A 22,423-nucleotide genomic window follows, 5' to 3' on the forward strand; every position below is an offset into this window, starting at 1 on the left:
TACATCCCCTCTAAGGGACGGATTCTAGACGTCCCAAGGTCAATTACAATATGAGAAACGGGAACAAGCAGGGAGGGTGGGTGGGAGATCTACAATTGTCCGGTGGTCTTCCACACCAACCCAAGAACAGACGGAGAGGTCGCTCCGGCGGGCGTCCGCGCCAGCCAGAAACGAGACAAGTCAGTGGCAGGTCTGGCGGGCGTCCGTGCCGGTCAGAAACAAGACGGGGCAGAGGCAAGTCTGGCGGGCGTCCGTGTCGGCCAGAAACAAGACGAGGCTGTGGTCGATCCGGTGGGCGTCCGCGCCGGCCAGAAACGAGACGAGTCAGTGGCAGGTCTGGCGGGCGTCCGCGCCGGCCAGAAACGAGACGAGGCTGAGGTCGATCCGGCGGGCGTCCGCGCCGGCCAGAAACGAGACGAGGCTGTGGTCGATCCGGCGGGCGTCCGCGCCGGCCAGAAACAAGACGAGGTTGTGGTCGGTCCGGCGGGCGTCCGCGCCGGCCAGAAACGAGACGAGGCAGTGGTCGATCCGGCGGGCGTCCGCGCCGGCCAGAAACGAGACGAGGCAGTGGTCGGTCCGGCAGGCATCCCAGCTGGTCCCTTAAGTCTTTGCCAAACTGCCTGCTTTCAGGAAATATTAGAAGTTTAGTACGGTCGGGCACCTTACCCTGTTTGCTCGGGGGGTGGACAACCCTCTTCTCCCAGGAACCCGGATCATTGCTTCTCTGGACGTCGCCGGCCCCGTCCTCCAGGGGCACCGGCGAATTGCCACTCTCGACGTCGCCGGCTTCTTCATCCAGGGACTCCGGCGAATTACCACTCTTGACGTCGCCAGCCCCTTCTTCCAGGGACTCCGGCGAATTACCACTCTTGACGTCGCCAGCCCCTTCATCCAGGGACTCCGGCGAATTACCATTCTTGACGTCGCCAGTCCCTTCCTCCAGGGACTCCGGCGAATTACCACTCTTGACGTCGCCAGCCCCTTCTTCCAGGGACTCCGGCGAATTACCTCTCTCGATGTCGCCAGCCCCTTCCTCCAGGGACTCCGGCGAATTGCCACTCTCGACGTCACCAGCTTCTTCCTCCAGGGGCACCGGCGAATTACCACTCTTGACGTCACCGGCCCCATCCTCTAGGGGCAACGGCAAATTGGCACTCTCGACGTCGCCCACCCCTTCTTCCAGGGACTCTGGCGCATTGCCACTCTCGACGTCACCGGCTTCCTCCTCAAGGGGCACCAGCGAATTACCACTCTTGACGTCACCGGCCCCATCCTCCAGGGGCAACGGCAAATTGGCACTCTCGACGTCGCCAGCCCCTTCCTCCAGGGACTGGCGAATTGCCTCTCTCGACGTCGCCAGTCCCATCTTCCAGGGACTCCGGCGAAATACCACTCTCGACGTCGCCGGCCCCGTCTTCCTCGAGCGCCGGAGCATCGTCGCCACTTCTGGGCGGGCAGGCGCTGGACGGGCAGGCGCTTGGGAGAGCGGTGCTTGGGAGAGCGGTGCTTGGGAGAGCGGTGCTTGGGAGAGCGGTGCTTGGGAGAGCGGTGCTTGGGAGAGCGGTGCTTGGGAGAGCGGTGTTTGGGAGAGCGGTGTTTGGGAGAGCGGTGTTTGGGAGAGCGGTGTTTGGGAGAGCGGTGCTTGGGAGAGCGGTGCTTGGGAGAGCGGTGCTAGAATAGCCGTCCGTCACCAGAAACCTGATCCGTGGCTTCGGTACGGGTGCGACCGGCGATCCCAAAGGCAACGGGAGTAATTTGCGTGGCCTTGGCACAGGAGCTTGGGGCACTTGAAACGGCGCGCTGGGCCGAGTAACTTCGGCCACTTGGACAGGCGTGGTCGGCCGAGTGACTTCGGGCACTTGGACAGGCGTGGTCGGCCGAGTGACTTCGGCCACTTGGAACGGGGAGGGCTGCATAGTCCTTAGGAGCTGCTGGTACAGCGTGGTCGGCCGAGTAACTTCGGGCACTTGGAAAAGCGTGGTCGGCCGAGTGACTTCGGGCACTTGGACAGGCGTGGTCGGTCGAGTGACTTCGGGCACTTGGACAGGCGTGGTCGGCCGAGTGACTTCGGCCACTTGAAACGGGGAGGGCTGCATAGTCCTTAGGAGCTGCTGGTACAGCGTGGTCGGCCGAGTAACTTCGGGCACTTGGAAAGGCGTGGTCGGCCGACTAACTTCGGGCACTTGGAAAGGCGTGGTCGGCCGAGTAACTTTGGGCACTTGGAAAGGCGTGGTCGGCCGAGTAACTTCGGGCACTTGGAAAGGCGTGGTCGGCCGAGGAGCTTGGAGGGACGTGGTCGGAAAAGGAGCTTGGACGGACGTGGTCGGGCGCGTAACTTGGACAGTGGTTAGTGTGTCCAGGCATTGCTTTCGCTTCGCTCTACGGCGTGGCGCTCGGCGCCTCCTCTGGGAGGATTGCACAGCACCCCCGCCATCACGTCGTGCCCCATAATTGGTGGTTAGCCCACTCTGTAATTGCTGGTCGGGGTATTTGTAATAGGAATTATCGGGGGAACAATCGGGATAATCCTCCTCCAGTGGAAGGTCTCGGGGTCCGAATTGGTCAAAGAATTCATCATCGGATTCCGAAACGCCAGCGAAAAAATCAATTTCCTCAACGATGTCCTCCTCACCAGAATCTTCAGGCTCCCTCCATGGTGAATCAATTCCTCTGGGCATAGGCATAAGATAACTTGGGCGCTCTCTGGTGGTCGTACGCACCTGGGCATCATGATGAAACGGTAAAGGCTTCCCAGGGCGACGTGCATAGCAGTGGTGGGGCGTATGAGTACGCTGCGGCTCTAACTCTCCTACCAGCTGTGGCTCATCTCTAGCAATGATGTGCCTGAGAGCCCCGCACCACGGTGTGTTCATTACAAAATTCCTAAACGATTCTGAGGGGTTACTTATACATTCCAAGCAGTCCGGTGTCTTCGAGGTGGATGGTTTGCGTCGCCGAGTGCGTCGGCGCAAGCGTGGGTGGCGCTCCGCTGGGTCCATAGTGGTCGGATCGTGCTGTTACGATCTCGCCGCGTAGTGCGACGCGATCGTAGGGTAAGTTGAACCCAGATGCAGAGTCGCCGAAGTAAATGGAAAGGTGAGGCAGATCTGTAGCTCTTGTAGGTTGATTTAATAAACGGGGTAACATAACTTAAACAACTTGGCTTGACCACTCATTACAAACGAAATGAACATGCGGCGTGGCGTCAATGGAAACAGCAATTACTACGAGGATTAACAGGAAACGAAACCAGAACTAACCCAGATGATCCGACAGCGTCCACAGAAAATCATAATGCTTAAATACCAAAAATAATCTAATCACGTAATTAGTGACAGCTGATAGTTATCGTGACGTCATGCCAGGAAAGGCAATCCAACCACTCCTGACACAGCTGGCCACTTTTTTCCTTTTTTTCCTGTATGTTATCACCACACACAAACAGACACAAGTATACTCCCTGGTACACTTTTCGGAGTTGAAGTACCTTTCCGGAAAGTACAGGACACCGAGGCCCTTAGTTTTATAGACTACTCTGTCTCTTCACCTGCCAGAGTCTAGTATTTCACAGGATTTACTGTCGCATTTTCCCCCAAAATGGACCAACACATGCAATGTGCCATGTCCCTTCGCACATTTGTCAACCGTCAACAAATGCAAACATGTGGCTTACCAGAGATGGTCTCAAATGTCTTCCCCAGTGGGAAGGTTGTCAACCGTTTTGAATTCAGGCGCTCGTCAAAGAATCCTGCCTGTAAAAGGGTTTTAAATGCAGTGGCTCCGGTCTTCCCAGACGTCGACAAAGCGCCTGTAATTCCTTTCGGTGGACCAAAATGATAGGTTCACCAATAAGTATTCCCAAATTTTCCTTTCAATAACGGAGGCATCTGAGATCATATCCCATTATTTTTGCAAAAAATAATCGATACACACGCACCTCCGGTCAGATGATTCTGAAGACCCCGTAGTCTCTTTTGCTAATATATTCATAAGATTTAAACATGTGTTAAACATTATGTTTTAATGATTTGATGATTTTAATGATTGATGCTGTTTATTCTGTCTAATCACCCTCTTGCTACCTGCCACAATGTAATTTCCCGAATACGGGATGAATAAAGTTATCCAATCCAATCCAACATGCATCACAGGCGTCAAAACATTATTTAGAGTCTCATAACAATTTGTCTCAGTTCTCAAAACTTTTGTAGGTGTGTCGAATCTTCCCGAGAGAAAATTGATGCGGACCATCTTGAGAAGCCAAGTTTCCCAAAACAAATCCACAATTCCCAAAAGCTTGTTGTTTATCGTCTTCAGAGTTCGATGCTTCCCAAAACAATTTACCGTTCTCTTGCTGTGAACCATAGTCTCAAGAAGTCCACGTGTGAAGGAGAAGTGGCCTCCAAAGGTGTTTTGGTTGACTTTGGAACGAGCATTGGGGTGGACAGACAAATATTTCAATTCCTTCATCCTCCCCATACATACTACTACTTCACCAGCCTAGTGTCTGACAATGGGTTCAAAGATCTGAATTTGAAGGGACATCACAAATTAATGACCATATTAATTTACATGTTAATATACACATGTAAATAGAGTCATACCTCCATTCACGTATGCCTCTAGGTACGAACGTTTCAGGTTGAGAATTTTTTTTGCAAATGAGTGACTTGAGATACAAAAAATATCCAAGTTAGGAAATCACCCAAAAAGGAAATGTATTTCCTTATCGGTTAATTTATTTTGAATTCCCCATATTAAGCTATTAAAAAACTGTACAAATGCAATGTGGCACATATTTTCACACACAGACAAATAGGGCACACGTAAAAGTCTAAAATATACTACAAAGTGGGTGGCTTTCATCCCCAAAAGACCGCCACCTGGCAGAAAACACGGATATTACATCTCATGGCTGGGGAGGAAGATATTTCAGCGGCGCATGGCACATTTTCACATGCAATTTTTATTTTAAGACATTAATAAATAATAATCTTATAATTTTATTTAATTTGTTTTGTTTCCTCACATTTTTCATACAAAATTCGGACACTGACCAATTTTAAAGGGTTTAGTTGGTAGTTGTGTGAGGACCGTGGAACGAATTACAGAATTTACTTACGAAATTTTCAAGTTACGAACAAAGTCTTGCAACCAATTAATTTCGTAAGTAGAGGTACGACTGTATAAGATTACATTACTTTACTACTCCCGGCCGGAAATAAGGTATCAGTATTTCATTTGATATATCTTATTGCAGCCACCGCACCATTTCCTAGGCAGTTGAGGCCTCTGTGTCTCCTTGTGGTTATGCAGAACTGCCAACCTCCATCGACCCCATTTCAGGAGTATTTATGGAGTGAATGTGAGTCACGCAAAATCGATATAAAATGTAAATACAACAAGCGTAGGACAATTTAAATCAAACTTATGATTTTTTTTTTACATTATTGAAATGTGTGTTTTTGCAAACTATTGAAGAAGTAAAGCATTATGAAAATAAGTTTATGTTTGTGTTTTGGTCCTACATGCATTTTACAGTCATTAATTCCAACAAGTCTCACGCTGAAGTCGCTTTTGCATGTTGTTAAATGTGCACATGTCAATCCTTTTGGAGACGGCATCAACATGAGATATTTTGTCGAATACGAACCAATAACCTTCTGCGATTTTCTGAGGTTCTTCTCAGAAGTTCCATCCAAATTGCCATTCAGTTTGCACATAACCCTAGCAGGCATATTGATAAGACTTACTAGTGCTGTGTATGCCTACTTCCTTTAGAACAACTTAAGAACAATTGACGCAATAGAAGATCCCTATTCAATCAATTCTGAAAAAAAAAACCACGCTGAAGTCGCTCAAGACGAATCATTCGTCAGAACTTGTAATTCAGAGGATTCACAATGCACTCGATACGGAATTATTCCGGTTTACAATGCAAGTTGAGTCATGATGGCGGAAGCCCTGGCGATGGTGTGAATTCCGAGGCATTTGAATTGAACATTTGGTACTTTGCTTAAAAAAAATAGGTGAAAATGTTTGCCTATTTCTGGAGTTTAGGGAGGTTCTCAGAGCTTGTGTTGCATTTCCCGAGAAACTCCTGAAATTCCGGAGTAGTTGGCAGCCCTGGGACATGCCTTCGCCAACTGTCACTTACCTACCGTCTGTCATGTTGAAACACTTTGCAGGCAGCATAACGTTCTCCATATTTTCTCTCTAGACTCTTTCACGTCTATCACGGGTGCTAAGGGTAAACCTGTTCTCGTCTGAAAATTATAGGGTGCCATTGGTGAACTTTTCAACCAATGACAATGATCTCCACAGTGTTGGGAGTGGGCACAGTGCCCACTGCAGGATGCCGTACCCTGAGACCCCCTGTCTTGAATCTTCTCCTGATTGTTTGGGTAGAATCATTCGCACCGGTGGGCCTCTGAGGGTCATTTTTGGGGGTTACAGGAGTGTATAATTGTATTAGAGATTGGCAGGTAATATAGCCAAATTTGCCTTGTTATCTAATTCCCATTGCGTAGTAAATAATGGCGATTTGTATGGTCCACCAAATAAAATTGGGAGGACCTGGAGTACCCAGAAAAACCATATATTTCTCAGGGGACACCATGCATACTCCACACACAGGAAGTTCGGAACCCACATGGGATTCAATAGTCGATCTCAGAACTGAGAGGTTGGTGTGCCAACCAGTAGTCCGTTGGGCCACTCATCCACACATCGATGGCATACACATTTTTATTGGAAGTGGCCAGACTTGCGAACGATTGTTTTTTAAATAAAAGGCAATAAATAAAATTATTTTCCAATATTACAGAACACCAAGAAAATTTACATATTCTTTATTAAAGAAAATAAAACCACAAAAACTTTATTGCGGTTTATTTTAAAAACAATCGTTCGGGAGTCCGGCGACGTAGGAACGGTTTTGTGCGTAGTGTGTTTAGAGACGAGCACATTTAAAGTGTTAATTTGTTTCTGCTGTCAAGCGAGTTTTCGTTTTTATTTTCTCAAATAAAGAATTTGTGAATTTCCTTTGTCCTCTATAATAGAGATTAAGGTCAGAGGTTAAGGTTAGGCGAACTGTGGCGACGAAGTGTCCGCCAATGAATTGTCCAGTGCAAAATAGAGCAAATTTCCAAATATCCTTGAATTTGTTATAGAAATGGGAGCCACATTCTCTTAAGTAATCTAGAACCCATGCACCATGTGTCAAACCCAAAAGCGACAAACAATCTGTTTCTTAGAGGTTTTGGATCCTGGAGAATTGTCGATTGTCCTTGCCAAATGGTACATTTGTACATTTATCTGCATTAAATGCTGTAATTGCAATGCCAAATTTAAGTTGTAAGCTTAACTTCTCTCAATTTGTATGCCTTCAAAGCATTAGAAAGCAACCTCATCTAGTTGACATCTATTGTTCAATGCTTATGCAATTGGTAAATATTCTAATAGTCATTAATATGACGCATGACAAAGCATATTCTACACGCGATGGACAGAGCAGAGAATGTCCTCCCTGCACTGAAAACACTCCATGTCTCAGCAGCCCTAAGGAAATTATGTCTATTCTGAAATCAATTAATTTATCCAAACCAACCAAATACTATTTAACTAATTGGTTGAATGAGTCCCGGTTCTGTATTGTTCTTTTCAAGTTTGATATAATTAAAAGCAACATACTTTTAAGATCTTATTTGTAAATCACCCCCTATTGTTTCTTTTCTTCTCCATTTTTGCATCTGGGTCAATTTTAGAGAAAGTAGGAAGTAATTTAAAAAGTAATATAACTAGGAGTGATAGGTTCACCAATAGGCATTCCCAAATGCACGCATAAATAAAACAGACATCTGACTCAAAACCGGTGTCTTGCAAGAAGAATCGATCCTCACGCGCCTTGGGACAAGATAATTCTTCCGAATCGGTGCCTCTCTTGCTTATTTATTACATAAGATTTACAACATGCATCTCAGGAGGGGGGGAGGGGGAGGTGGAGGGAGAGGGAGACAGAGAGAGACATTAACCGCGATAAGCGAGGGAACACTATTTAATCATGTTGGTCGTCACAAGGCCTTTCTTTTTTCTTGTCCCTCACCCTGGACCTGTTTGCAATGTGTGACCCCTAGAGGAGAACAAAGCTACAGGCCACATGACTCCTAATATCATGAGGAAACACTGACAATTGCAACTCATTAATTGTGCAAAGTATCTACGATTTCCTTTAACGTCAATAATTCTATTCCAACTCTATAACTTTGTTTGTAGGTCCTGTTCATTGAATATACTATTTCATGTTCAAACTAATTTCATGTTTCTATGGAAAAATTGAACAATTTTATGTGAGCTCAAACATTTGAATGGTTTCGTACACAATATAAATAATTTCAAGATACACTTATTGTGATTATAGGTATAGGTGTTGACTTGGTGTGTATGGGAGAGCAGCCATTACATGCAGTACCACTCTTCAAGGTAAAATCTGAAGTGAAGTATGCATTGAACTAACTATATTTTTAGTGATAATTTGCATTTATACTTATTTAGTTGCAAACCAAATCATCACCTGACTTGTGTGTGGAGAATGATTATCATCTACCTCACTGGATCAACCACAGGTAAGATTGTATATTTACATTTTTTATTCATTTTAAATAGTTTAGTGAAAATAATTAAATTAAATTAAAGTTTGGCTGAAAAAATCATTTTGATCGTTTGTGTTTCTTTTTTAGTTTCTATGCATCTAAAAGTCAGAATTCATGTAATACCTTTCTTCCCAGAATCAAGCTTGCAGGTCACAAGGTGAAATGTTATGATTCCATTAATTTTGCAAAATATTTTTTATAACACATGAAGCAGACAACTCACATTCATACCTGTATATTTTTCCTTTAGCGTTATTTTGAAACACTCAAGAGATGCATGGATCAAAGTAAGTGAAATAGCTCAATAGAGAAATACAATAACTGAAAACGTTTACGTGCTCAAGTATGGAAGCGAATGGCCTTCACTTTAAAAATAAAAATGCCCACATTAATTCACTTTTGGGATTGTTTTTGAATAATTTTTTACACTGTTTTTCAATTATTTCTTTCGCGGCTGAGAGAGAGAGAAAGAGCGAGAGAGAGAGAACGTGAGTGTGTTCAGGGAAGTTATCTGTATGCCCAGATATTAGAAAAATTAGAGGGAACATTTCCTTGCACGCTGTGCTCTGTATTTTTAAAGGTCTCCTGGTTGTTTGAGTCACAATGTAGCCTGCCTAATTGAAAATTAATCTTGGACAAAGCTAAATATGTTCAACTATCTATCTATAAACAATTTATAATTTCAAATGTTTTTCCTTGAGAGCCATGCTCAAAATCTAAAATTAAAAATACACTAAAATGTGTGCTCTTTTTAGTAATGTAGCCACAAGTACAATGGTTTTCTGATATCTTTTGACAACATTGTCCTGCTGTGACATACTATGACAATCAATGGGAGTATGCAAGCAGAATAATCTAATGGATTTTTTTTAAAGCCGCACGAGCTAGTGTCCGCGCCACAATAATCACGTAACCCTCCAAATAATGCATTCGGGACTGAGCTCTCACAACAGCAGTTCCTATATTTTACCTCACAGTTTAGCGGAGAGCCATATGCACCTATCACAAGAACCACATATAGCTCCTGAGCCATAAATTCCCTACTCCTGATCTAGCAGGAACTAATTGGCTTTTTCCCTAAAAAAAAAAAAAAAAAACGAATATGCACGAGTTACCTGTGGAAGGATCACAGACTTAAATAACAATGCCATTAATGTGACTTGATGGCTGATATTTTTCCCACTGTCTTAGACCCTTATCTAGATAAACCTTGATTGTGCAAAATAGAAGGTATGAAATCAAGATTCCTCCAGTCTAAAATTAGTACAACGCAGCTTACGCAAGACTTCTAAGTATCTCTAACTGCTGCTTGCGTTTACAAAAAAAAGCCAGTTACAGGCTAAAAAAAAGGCTAAAATAAATTTTCAAAAATAATTAATTTAAAAAATGTATTGTTTTTTTCAAATTTATCTTTAAAGTGATTGCAAAATACGTCCGTACTCAAGTCCTCTGATTTGTTTTTTTCTTCTTTTTTAATAGCTTTGTGTCTAGAAAAGGAGTGTGACAATGGCCTGCCGATTCAAGTGGACTATGATTTTTTTGACACACAGGTTTTCAGACTTCCTTCACAGTTTCAGAGAAGCCCAGGTTCCAGGTGTGCTCATCACTTGAATACAGTGAGGTTGAAAAAAATAATAGCAATACAACGTGACTAGCCAGATCCCAGGTTTCAGTATATATTTCTGAAATGCTACATAGCAAGTTACCAATACATTTTTACCTTTACTTGGTTCCAGAACTTTTATATTAATTTAGATTTTTTATTCCTAAGTAGAGCTGTACATTACAGTAATATCTCGACATACGAGTGCCCCGAAATACAAACAATTTGAAATACGATTTAAAATTTCAAGCAAATATTTATCTTGAGATACGAGATGAGAAGCTGGTCATAAGAACATCATGGGCACTGTCACTGCAGGCAGACATCTTATTCAATTATTGACATTTAATTAAATAGATTTCATCTCTGATAAAACCTTATAAGGGTAGATACGTCAAGACTTCCTCCTGATCTCCAAAGTATCTCCTCGAACAGTAATTTGTCGTACGGTTTTAAAGCCATAAATCAAAACAATTACAAGGTGATTGATTAATCCAACATGCGTAAGCAAAAACATCTGAAACTATAATAACAATTAAGGTATTTGACAATGATAAATAGAGGAAACTAAAACAAACTTCATTTGAATTTAAACTATCACGCCTTCATTTGACATAACAATTACATAAAGAAGCGTGAAGTGTGTCACGATGTAGGAACACTGCGAGTGTTCCTGGAAGTGATAGACATCCATCTGATAGTAGCAAGAATCCTTGACGACTCTTCGCTGCAAACCCAGATCAACAGTCCTCAGAGCCCGAGACTGGGTGAGATGTCAGATAAACAGTCCTTGTGAGAGAACTAGATGACTGGTTACGAGTACTCTTCGGACAATTGGAAGAATGATTAAACAGACAAATGATTAAATACACACATACATATAATAAATAGTATTACAGAATAAACCCAACATGCTTTTTCATCATCATTGCCTCGATAAAAGCCTAATTGTCATCATCACTGCCTCGACAAAAGCCTAATTGTCATCATCATTGCCTCGACAAAAGCCTAATTGTCATCATCATTGGCTCGACAAAAGCCTAATTGTCATCATACCCAGCTGCTTATGACGAAATTGGTAGTGCTTCTCCATGAGGTGCGTCTTCCCGTGAACAAGTGATAATTTCATCGCATCAGCCCCCAAGCGGATGACTTACCTCTCACGGTCTCTCATTTACCTTCAGTCAGCCAGTAGGAGGCAGATAACCGCCCAACGTCTTTTCATGTTACCTCACCCCAAAGTTATTACACAGAAAGGGTCGTGTGTCGTGCTAGCGCAAGTTTAGAGTCCTGATGGATGTAGGGGGAAAAACTGTCCTAAAGCCTATTTTTCCGTACTTTATGAGACCTGCAGCGTCTGCCAGAGGGCAGCAGCTGGAACATGTTTTGACCAGGGTGGTATGGGTCCCTGACAATGTTCCTGGCTCTGCTGAGGTAACGAGAGCTGGCAATGTCTTCCAGTGAGGGCAGAGAGCAGCTGACGATCTTCTGGGCAGTGTGAATCACTCTGCATGACAATGTTTTTTGTCGTGCTTCCAGCGTAACACACTGTGATGCAGTATGCCAGGATGCTCTCCACAGTGGCTCTATGGAAGGTTACCAAAAGCTTAGTGTCCAAGCTGTTCCTCCCGAGTAGGAAATGGAGTCGTTTCTGGGCCTTCTTCACTACTGCCGTGGTGTTTGTAGACCAGGAGAGCTTATCCGTGAGTGACGTGAACCCCCAGGAATTCAAAGGACTGTCAGGAACAGGAAGTGAGACTGGAAATGCAGTCTGTGAAAACCAGGAAGGCTGCTGGTCCAGACGGAATACCTGGCAAGGTGCTCAAACCTGTGCTGAACAGCTGGCTGGAGTCTTCACGGACATTTTCAACCGGTCCTTGCAACAATCCATCGTTCCTGCCTGCCTGAAATCTGCCACCATCATTCCTGTCCCCAAAAAGCCAACCATCGACAGCTTGAACGATTACAGGCCTGTTGCTATCACGCCTGTGATCATGAAGTGCTTTGAAAAGTTGGTGGCCCGACACATCAGAAATGCAATCCCCCCCTCAGTTGACCCTCACCAGTTTGCTTATAGACAAGACAGGTCCACTGAGGATGCTATCGCCGTTGCTCTACACACAGCACAGAGCCACCTGGAGCACCAGGGGAACTATGTGAGGATGCTTTTCATTGACTATAGCTCAGCCTTTAACACCATTAAGCCGGACATTCTGAAGGACAAACTCTCCCACCTTGCATTATCATCCTCAATCTGCTGCTGGATAAAGAACTTCTTGACTGGCCGACCACAAACTGTCAGACTGGGTCCACACCTCTCTTCCCCCATTACACTGAGCACTGGCTCACCACAAGGCTGTGTACCGAGTCCTCTCCTGTACTCCCTGTACACATCAACTGTACACCAACCCACCAGTCAAACTCCATCATCAAATTTGCCGATGACACCACTGTGATCGGTCTCATCTCAGGCGGGGATGAGTCGGCTTACAGAGACGAGGTCAACAAACTGTCTCTTTGGTCCTCGGCGAACAATCTTACACTAAATACCACAAAGACTAAAGAAATAATCCTGGACTTTCGCAAGCGCAGCACAGACCTGGCCCCACTCCTCATTAACGGAGTATGTGTAGACAGGGTCCAGTCCTTCAAATTTCTGGGAGTCCATGTCACGGATAGGCTCTCCTGGTCTACAAACACCACAGTGGTAGTGAATAAGGCCCAGAAACGACTCCACTTTCTCAGGGTACTGAGAAGGAACAAATCGGACACCAAGCTTCTGGCAACCTTCTACAGAGCCACTGTGGAGAGCATCCTGGCATACTGCATTACAGTGTGGTATGGCGGAAGCACGGCAGTAGACAAAAAAAGCCATGCAGTGGGTGATTAACACTGCCCAGAAGATCGTCGGCTGCTCTCTGCCATCACTGGAAGACATTGCCAACCCCCGGTACTTCAGAAGAGCCGGGATCATTGTTGGGGACCCATACCATCCTGGACACGGCCTGTTCCAGTTGTTGTTGTTGTAGAGGCAGCGCCCAGGTGGCCCTAACATAGGGTACGCCTGGCTAGCGCAAGCACCTTCGACGGCTCAGTCACCAGCACGTCCAGAGGGGGTGAGGCGACACCGGAGATCTGGAGGCGGAGGGAAGAAAGGCCGGGGCAACGCTGGAGCCAATGTTCGAGATCTTGCGTCTCTTCCCGGCAGAGGGGGCAGGTTGGGTCGAGGGTGGGGTTGAGAAGGTGACGGTAGGCTCTCAGGCTTGGGTGGTGGCCCGAGCGGAGGCGGGCGATGAGAACCGCGTCGCTCCGGTTCTTCACGCGCGCACAGTCTAGGCGCCAGTTATATTTTGGGTAGACGACCGCTGCGCAATGATCCGGTCTAGGTGGATTGTCGCGAATTAGTCGTCTGATGGCTGCCTTGGCTGGGGCGAATGAGATTGGTCGTGGCTCATCGACCTTGGAGGAGGCGGCTTCCTTCGCTAGGGCGTCTGCCATCTCGTTCCCAGGCAACCCGCAGTGACCTGGGGTCCACAGGAGGGCTGTCCGAGCCCTGCGCTGGTTCAGCAGACGACAGATTTCGCCGGTGTCGGCCGAGTGGCTGGCGATGGCAGTCAGTAGTGATTGACTGTCCGAGCACACTGCGACGTCACCAGCTATGTTCGTGTCAGTTAGCCATTGCAGGGCCATTGTCATGGCCGCCTTCTCTTCCTCGAAGGAGGACGTGAAAGGGGCCCCACGCATCAGCTATGAGTGCGTGGTGATTGGGTCTGCCGGATGTCCAGTGGTGACGATCATTGCCACCCCGCCGGCCCTTGTTCCATCGGTAGCAGAGCCGTCGGTGTAGATGGTGACCTCTGGTGCGACTGCACGGATGGCGGAGATGTCACGTTCCCGAAGGACTGGCAGGGCATCGAGTTTTGTGGCACTCCCTAGGGTTGCAGAGACCGTCCAGAGGTCGGTGTCGTTCACCCATGGGCACTCGATGGGGGGCGGGAGGACCTCTCGTTGGTTGGACAGGGCGGGGGGGAGGGCGGACATAATTCCCGACGCGGTCTTGCGCCAGCTGGAACGCTGGAGACGGTGCACGACTGTCTTAGTAGCAAGTTCGTGCCGAGGGTGATCAGGAGGAAGGCGGAGGGCTTTTTCAAAGGAGATGGCTGCTAGTTGGTTTACTCGCGAGGAGTAGGAGCACACGCCCGCTTCTAGCTGCAGCGCCTCGACTGGTGTAGTCCTCAGTTGGCCCGTCACGATGCGCAGGGCACTGTTCTGGGCGCGACCAAGGTCGTCGAGTCGGGACCGCGACAGGAAGGGTTGCCATGCTGAGGCGGCATAGTCCATGACGCTCCGCTGAAGGGCGAGGTGGACAGAGCGTAGGCTGTTTTTCTGCCAACCCCAGTCTTTTGTGGTCAGAGAGGCAAGGATGCGGTTTCGGGAAGCCACTGTCTTGGTGACGGCCTTCACGTGTGGCCCGAAACTCAGGCACCTGTCGAGCTTTACCCCAAGGAATTTGGGGGTGGGGTTGAAGCGCAGGCTCGTTGTTCCCACAGTGACGGACAGGGTCCAGGAAGCCTCCCTTGGGTCGGTTGAGAAGAAAGTGACCTCACTCTTCGAGGCGTTCAACTTCATCTTCTTTTTGCAGCTCCACTCGCAGACAGCTCCGACTGCGTTCTGGATCGCCGCCTCAGCGTCTTCCTTGCGTGTACTCTGTGCCAGCAGGGCAACATCGTCGGCATAAAGCGCGATGTCGACCCCTGCTGGGATGACTCTTTGGAGATTGTTGATGTATAACACGAAGAGGAGGGGTGCAAGGACAGAGCCTTGGGGGAGACCTTGGCGCAGTGGAACGGACTTTCCCCGCTCCCCGTTTATTAGGACCCTGGCTCGGCGGTCGGAGAGGAAGCTCTTTAACCACCGGGCAGTTTGGGCTGGCATGCCTACGTCCAGCGCCGTCAGGAGGAGATCCTCCTTCCAGACACGGTCGTAGGCTTTGCTGTAGTCCAGCAGGGCCATCACTCCGCGGAGCGGTTTTTTCCGCTGGAAGCCGTCGCTAATGGTCTGCGTGACGTGGAGGATCTGGTCTTCGCAGCTCCTCAGTTTGCGGAAGCCCGCCTGCTATCTGCAGATCCAACCTCTGGTTTCTGCCTCGTAGTACACTCGGTTGTGGATGATTCTCTCGAGGGTCTTCACCACACACGAGGTCAGGCTGATTGGACGATAGGAAGAGATGTCACTGGCAGGTTTGCCAGTCTTCCTTAGTGGTAGATGGTGTCCTCTCTCCATGCCTGCGGGCAGGAACCGGATCTGAAGGATTCATTGAAGATTCCCAGGAGTTCCCGCCTGGCCGCAGGTCCCAGCGCCTTGACGAAGGATGGGGGGATATCGTCCGGGCCTGGGGCGCCAGTCGGTCGCATCTGATGGATCGCAGTTTTGAGCTCCCGCTCGCTGAAATCCGCGCAGCTCTCGCCGTCAGCTGATGGGGCATCCAGCCGTTGCTTCGCTTCTCGGATGCGGTGTCGTTTTTCTTTGGAGAAGGAGAGTCTGCACACTGCGGCATAGTGCTTTGCAAAAACACCGGCTTTCCCCACATTGGTGGTGTAGAGGCGGCCGTTGTGTTGCAAGGACTCAGTGAGCGCGCAGTTATCGGGTGATCCGCTGAGAGAGCGGATCAAACGCCAGGTTTTGCTGGTGTCCGGGTTGAACTCCAGCTCCTCCAATAGGGCAGCCCACTTTGCTTCCTTGGCCGACCGGGTGAGTGAGTTCACTTTCCTGCAAGCGGCCAGCCAGTCTTCTCTGTGGGTGCTTATGGAGCGGCGTAGGCGATTGCGGTCTTTGATAGCAGATCTCACGTCAGCCGACATCCAGGTATTGCTCGTCTTGCCTCTCCGGGATTTGGCAACGACGCGCTTCCCCACCTCCTTCAACAGGGTCGTGAAGCGGGAGAGGCGGTTGGTCAGCGGCGGGGACGTGTTGGTTCCAAAACTCAGTACTGCATCTTCTACGTCTTGAGTGAAGGTTGCCCAGTCGACGTCTTTGTGGTTCCACCGTGCCGTTGGTAGGGGCGGGCACGACGGGCGGACGACACAGGCCACTGAGATGGACAGGGGTAGGTGGTCGGATCCAAGGTCCTCATCAACAGTCCATTCGGCATGGTTGGCGAGCCGCGGGTGGGCAAAGGTGAGGTCGGGTGTGCTAAGCCCGCCGGTGCTTCGGTTCACCCTTGTTGCCGACCTGTTGTTAAGGAGTGTGATGGAGTTCCTCAGCAGCCAGTCCTCGATGTCGGCCCCACGCTTGTCGCTTGGCTGGTTGTAGTCCCAGAGGCCGGAGTGGGCGTTTAGGTCACCGCCGATGATCACGTCGGTGTTCGCCCCGATCCAGGTGAGGTCCAGTTCGGAATTTGGTCCCGGATCTCGGCATGGGGGTGCGTAGAGGTTGTGCACCGTCAGCCAGCGGTGCCGGGTCACACGTACCTTGATCGTGGACGACTCCAGGAGGCCCCGCAGGGAGGCGCCCAGGTTCATGAAGGAGAGGTCGTCTTTGATCAGGGTCATGAGTCCACCCCCGGGTTGGTCTTTGGGGCGGTCGGCACGGACGACAGCATACCCCGGGAAGGTCGGGGTGGAGTCTTTGGCCCGCAGCTTGCTTTGCCGGATCAAGCAAATGTCGTACTTGCCTTCGACCGTCCGCTTTTCCAGCTCGGCAGACTTTGTCTTCACGCCGTCAGCATTCCACTGCAAGATGCGCAGCGTGGATCTCTTGGCTACGTCGGGGATGTCCGTCTTTGGTTTTGGGAAGGGTAGGAGGGGGTTTGGGGGGTTGGGTTGGGGTTGGGAGGTAACCGGTGTCGGGGTGGTGGCACATTGTGGGCAGGACCAGGTGTCAGATGGCCTCATAGTTGCCGCAGCATCACGGGTAGTGCCTGAGCAGGACCGGTGGTAGGGGGTTCTGCAGACTCGACAGGTGAGGGGCTGGGTCGTCTTGGCGATGGTACGCTGGCAGCCGGTGCATTTCACTTTGTGCTGGGAGTCAGACAGGGGTTGAACTGCAAGGCCGGCGACTGTCTCGATTCGGGGCCTGTGCAGTGGGCATCTCCATGGGGACGCCTCGGGGGTGTCTCCACGGCAGCGCCTTCCGCGGTGGGTCATCGCTCCACAGCTGGTTTCCGCGCATGCAAGGAAGCGGATCCCAGTCTTGAATGCCTTGTTGCAGAAGCAACAAATCCGCCCTCCCGAAGGGGAAGGGCCGGGAGGTTGGCCTCCGTGGGCCACGCACCTCCACGGGCCGGTCTGCAACCGCCGGGAGAGGCCGCTGCAGGCCGACTGTTTGTGGCATAGGGCGGGGCAGGTAGGGGCGGAGCAATGGAGCGGAGGTTGGCCGCGACGGATCGGACGGTGGCAGTGGTGGCAATCTCCGTCAGGTCCCGGGTTCGTTTCGACATCTCCGGCAAGGAGGAGGAGGCGGGAGGCCAGTGCGGGATACCAGGCCCCCCATCTCAAAAAGGGGAGGGGGGGGAGACTCGAGGGTCTCGGTGGCGCCAGCTCCCTGACCGGGCCGATGGTCCGAGTCGTGGGGTGCGCGCCTGACGAAGCACATTCGCCCAGAGGTCTGGTTGAATGGAAGGGGCCACGAAGAGGCTGTGCTTGTTCCCTTCCGCCTGTTCCAGTTGCTTCCATCTGGCAGACGCTACAGGTCCTACAAAGCACGGACAAACAGGCTTAAGGATAACTTTTTCCCAAAAGCCATCAGGACTCTGAACCTGCAGCAACACGAGACGTGACGACAACACAAACCCCTTCTATAAAATGAAGTCGCAGTGAAGTAACAGGAAGGTCGTTTGGCGAGGATCTGCCTTCTACAGGCCGACTGAGGGAGGGTAAGTAAGAAGACTGTGAGAGGTAAGTGATCCATCTTATTCTTGTTGGCATCGGTGAGGCAACTTGCTGTCGCCGGATTGATGGCGCTCAAGGAGGCGGAGAGCTAACAAGTATGAATATGTCATAAATGGGTCTTTCCTGGGAAGACGATCTTGTGGAGAAGCACTATACAATTCCGTCATACGCTGCTAAGGGTATGATGACTACTAGGCTTTTTGTCAATGATTACGACGATGCCTATGTCTGATTTTCATTTTCATTTTTTCACATACACACGCTCTTGCTACGTGAGAAAAAAACATTAGAAGACTTACTAAAGGACAGACTCAATGGCTTAGACAACAATACCGGTAAATGCCATGGAACACACTTCTAGTGACGTGTGCCAATAAGAACAATATTTTAATTTAAAATAATGTCCCATTATTTTAGGAAATATATCTAAAATGATTTGCTGAGAACCTTAAATCACAGATTAAACTCAGAATCCTACATTTTAAGCTTAGGACCTAAGCCCTTTAAAAATGATAAAACTAAGCCTTAGGTCAGGGGTGGCCAACTCCGGTCCTCGAGAGCCCCTATCCAGTCTGTTTTCCATATCTCCCTCTTCTAACATACCTGAATTTATCAACTCATCAGCAAGCTGTCCAAAAGCTTCATACCGATCCCAATTATTTGATCGAGGTGTGTTGGTCGAGGGAGACATGGAAAACAGACTGGATAGTGGCCCTCGAGGAATGGAGTTGGCCATACATGCCAGAATGCAATTCCCCCCCCCCCCCCCCCCCCCACAACCCTTCCAACAAATTGCCCAATTGCATAGCCTGAAGCGTATATATTATGAATCTAGTTGGTTTAATGATAATCTACTACAGTCACTGGTTACTTGTTTTACATGTAATAATGTAAAGTGTACTGATGTCAATTCATCTGTTTAGTCACATTGGACTGATGTTATTTTTAACACTACTGTGCAAGATTGCTTAAATTGCTCTAATTGTATCTTTCAGAATGGGTAGAGGTAAAGATAAAATTGGGAAGAAAAATTATGGAACACTCAATGTTGCACCTGGCCTAGGCACATCCCCTTCTTTGTGTTTTGTTGGTTCTGATGAACAACATAGCCTGGCCTCTGATGATAGTCTTGGCCCTCTTTCCAACACCAACATGTTTCTGATGGCCAGGATGCCCTCAATGGCATACGAAGTCAGTAGTTCACTAGGATGCACAAGTGCTCAAGGTTGGTTGGATAAGACACAGAGATACAAATCCTACTCAATTAACAGTTTATTTCCCATTAATTGTTTTGATTTACTCAGAGGTGTTTGAGAAGATCATGGACTCTCAGCGGGACTCAAGTGCCCCTGCTCGTTTCACAGTTGGTAGTGCTGAGTCCACCCTGTACCTGCAGCCGGGAGGTTACACTACCCAGAGAGCGCTTATAAATCCCTTCACACCAACCAGGATCCCAATAAAACTGACATCTAACCGTTGTCGCTGGATGCACACTTTCCCTGTTGGTGAGGTATATTTCTTTGAGCGAATGATTTTGAAAGTAACACCACTCATTAAAGGTGTTTTAAAAAGTTCAATTTTGCAATATATTACATGGTACATGTCACAATTTCCATATCAATCATATTTAATTGAATTTAATATAATCGGATGCTTTTATTGTCATTATCCAGTATAACAAGCTTAAATAAGTAGTCCAAATGAGGACAGCAGAGTGAAGCGCACTTGTTCTGCCTAAAGTCCAGGATGAGTTCCTTGGTTGTTGGAGACGTTCAGTGCCAAGTCGCACCACTCGCTGAGTCTATGGACACAACAACAAACAACCAGACACAATCTGAGTGTGCGTGCGTGTGTGTGTGGAGTCTGATGTGTGTGGGGTGTGTGTGTGTGTGTGTATGTATATATAGGGGGTTCATAGGAGGGGAGACTTTTTGCACCAGTTAATTGTAATATAACATAAACACATTTAAATGAACTTGGGTTACGATGCAGACACACTCAAAAATAAATTTAATCTAACCTTACACTAAATTTAATTCCAATTTTGTTTTAAACTTTTATACCGGCCGGGTTGGTTGTCTGCCCCGTCTCCACCCTCAATTAAAACTATCGATGGGCTGTTTCCTTTTGTATTCCCTTCGGAATATTCAGAAAATGAAACGTCCTCACAATAGGATAACGCACGGCCACTTGCCAACGAGAAGTAGTCTTGTAGTATTAGCGATCACTCCGGCAACGGAAGCTAACAGCCTAAGGGGGGGAAATATTTGAAAATTTGCAATTGAAAAAATGCAACGCTCTGCCCAGTACTCGCAGAGACATTACAAAAGGGGAGTTGCGACCAGAGATATAACAAAGAGGGAGTTGTGGGGAGAGAACCAGTGTCCCTGATGTCCTTATGAGGAGCCAACGAGAAGTAATATATACTTCTCATATTAGCGATTAGCGATCGCTCCGCCATTCTCGCTGAGTGACATAAAAAAACACTGAGTGCTCGTGCGTGGGTTGGTTAGTGGGTGGATGTGTACGTATGTGTATATGCGTATGTGCACATGCAAATTAAAGTTGATTCAGTGCTATATTTTGTATTATAATTAGTTTTTAAGGCCTATACAGTGTTCCCACGATACTCCGCGGTTCAGGATTTTTTGGGGGGGAAAATGCAAATATTACATTGAGACAACATATTTTACAGTTTTTTTTGTTATAACATGAATTTCACTCTCTCTACCCGTTTTCTATATGGTGTACTGTATACAGGGGCGGGGGGTGTAAAAAAAATTGAATTAAAATCGAATTAAGCATTTTTGAAGGGGAATCCCTACTTCGCGGAAATTCACTTATCGCGGGTGGTCCCGGTCCCCATTAACCGTGATGACCGAGGGAACACTATAAGTATATTGAAGGTTTATATAAGTGCATTTGTATGTTTAAGGCTTGTATAAGTAACCAGCATTGGTTTGTACTGAAGAAAACATTTAATAAAATAGAGAGAATACAAACAGTACTGTATACAAACATTAGAGATGGTGAGAGATTTTATTTGCACCCTCTAATAAACACGGTAAATACACCCTCTCAGACAGGTGTTCAAATGAACACCCACAAAATACAGGAAATAAGGCCGAAGGTTGCCACTGTCAGAACTGATGTAATCAAAGTCTAGACAGGGGAATAACTACGTGTCTAAATGCAACAAACTATATGTATACCCCGGGGTGTCTAAACTTACCTCAAGTAAGCAACCACGATCATTAACTTTGCCAACATAAATACTAAATATAACAAGGAGTAACGTACTCACATTACCAAGTGAAGCTGGGGTAATCAAACTACTTAGCACTAAACAATGTGCTTTCTACAGAAAGAAATGACTCCACTGCCTTAGCATTTTCAATCACAGGCAGCCAAGGGAGTCAAACTCAAGAATCAAGCAAGCCAAAAAGCAAGCAAGAATCAAGTCTATGTTCACTGAGATAATCTAAACAGAAAAAATCACAACGTATGATTATTATTATCATTTTTTTAAACCATTTTTGTGATACAGCTGCAAATGGTATTTGAACACCTGTAATTACAGAGGTCAAATGTTTCCTGTAGTTTTTAACTGGGTTTGCAAACACTGCAGGAGGCATTTTGGCCCACTCCACACAGATTTCTAGACTGTCGCCGACTACAATGCTGAATGAAGTTTTGGAAATAACTTGAAATGTATGTTTTTGTCCATTTTTTTTCTTTCCAAAGTGATGTACAAAAATTGCAATCATTGTCCTACAGTGTAGTATCAGGATCGAATTGAACTGTGAATAATAATTCAAATTGTATTGCCATATATCAGGCAATACACAATCTTAATCCTCATACATCATCTGATTCCCTCTTGAATTTGGCCTGCAGACTGCCTAGGTCAGGCCAAAATATATTTTGCATGGAGCTCCTCTCCCATTGAGATTGACCCTCATTGGATTGGATTGGATAACTTTATTCATCCCGTATTTGGGAAATTACATTGTGGCAGTAGCAAGAGGGTGATTAGACAGAACTGCAAAGCAAAAGCACAAAGTACATTGCAAATCATAGTAAATGGAATCATCAAATCATTAAAACATAAAAGCAGCAAAAACACAAAACGAACAAGAGTGGACAGAGCTACCGTGGCCGCCGGCTGCCGCTTAAACAGCGCCATTTTGGTTGCGGTAATTGAATCGGACTCAAACAGACATTGTAAAGTTGGACAAAAACTGGAACCCCACAGAACAGCAAAGCAAAAACACAAAGTA

The 22,423-nt window shown here is 47.3% G+C and overlaps 1 protein-coding gene across 5 annotated transcripts in view; it reads left to right on the forward strand.

The window, feature by feature from the left end:
- Window positions 1-22,423, forward strand: part of depdc5 (DEP domain containing 5, GATOR1 subcomplex subunit) — a 162,742-nt gene that overhangs the window by 47,318 nt on the left and 93,001 nt on the right. For all 5 annotated transcript variants that reach the window (XR_013327305.1, XM_077723785.1, XM_077723784.1 and 2 more), the window contains exons 16-22: window positions 8,420-8,481; window positions 8,554-8,624; window positions 8,739-8,808; window positions 8,902-8,938; window positions 10,131-10,245; window positions 19,139-19,368; window positions 19,448-19,648. Coding sequence is in view for 4 of the 5 variants with exons in the window: in XM_077723785.1 (XP_077579911.1) it covers window positions 8,420-8,481; window positions 8,554-8,624; window positions 8,739-8,808; window positions 8,902-8,938; window positions 10,131-10,245; window positions 19,139-19,368; window positions 19,448-19,648 (786 nt within the window). In the remaining variant the exon portion in view is untranslated. The remainder of the gene's footprint in view (window positions 1-8,419; window positions 8,482-8,553; window positions 8,625-8,738; window positions 8,809-8,901; window positions 8,939-10,130; window positions 10,246-19,138; window positions 19,369-19,447; window positions 19,649-22,423) is intronic.

This window comes from Stigmatopora nigra, chromosome 9, assembly GCF_051989575.1.
Source record: "Stigmatopora nigra isolate UIUO_SnigA chromosome 9, RoL_Snig_1.1, whole genome shotgun sequence".
Taxonomy (NCBI): domain Eukaryota; kingdom Metazoa; phylum Chordata; class Actinopteri; order Syngnathiformes; family Syngnathidae; genus Stigmatopora; species Stigmatopora nigra.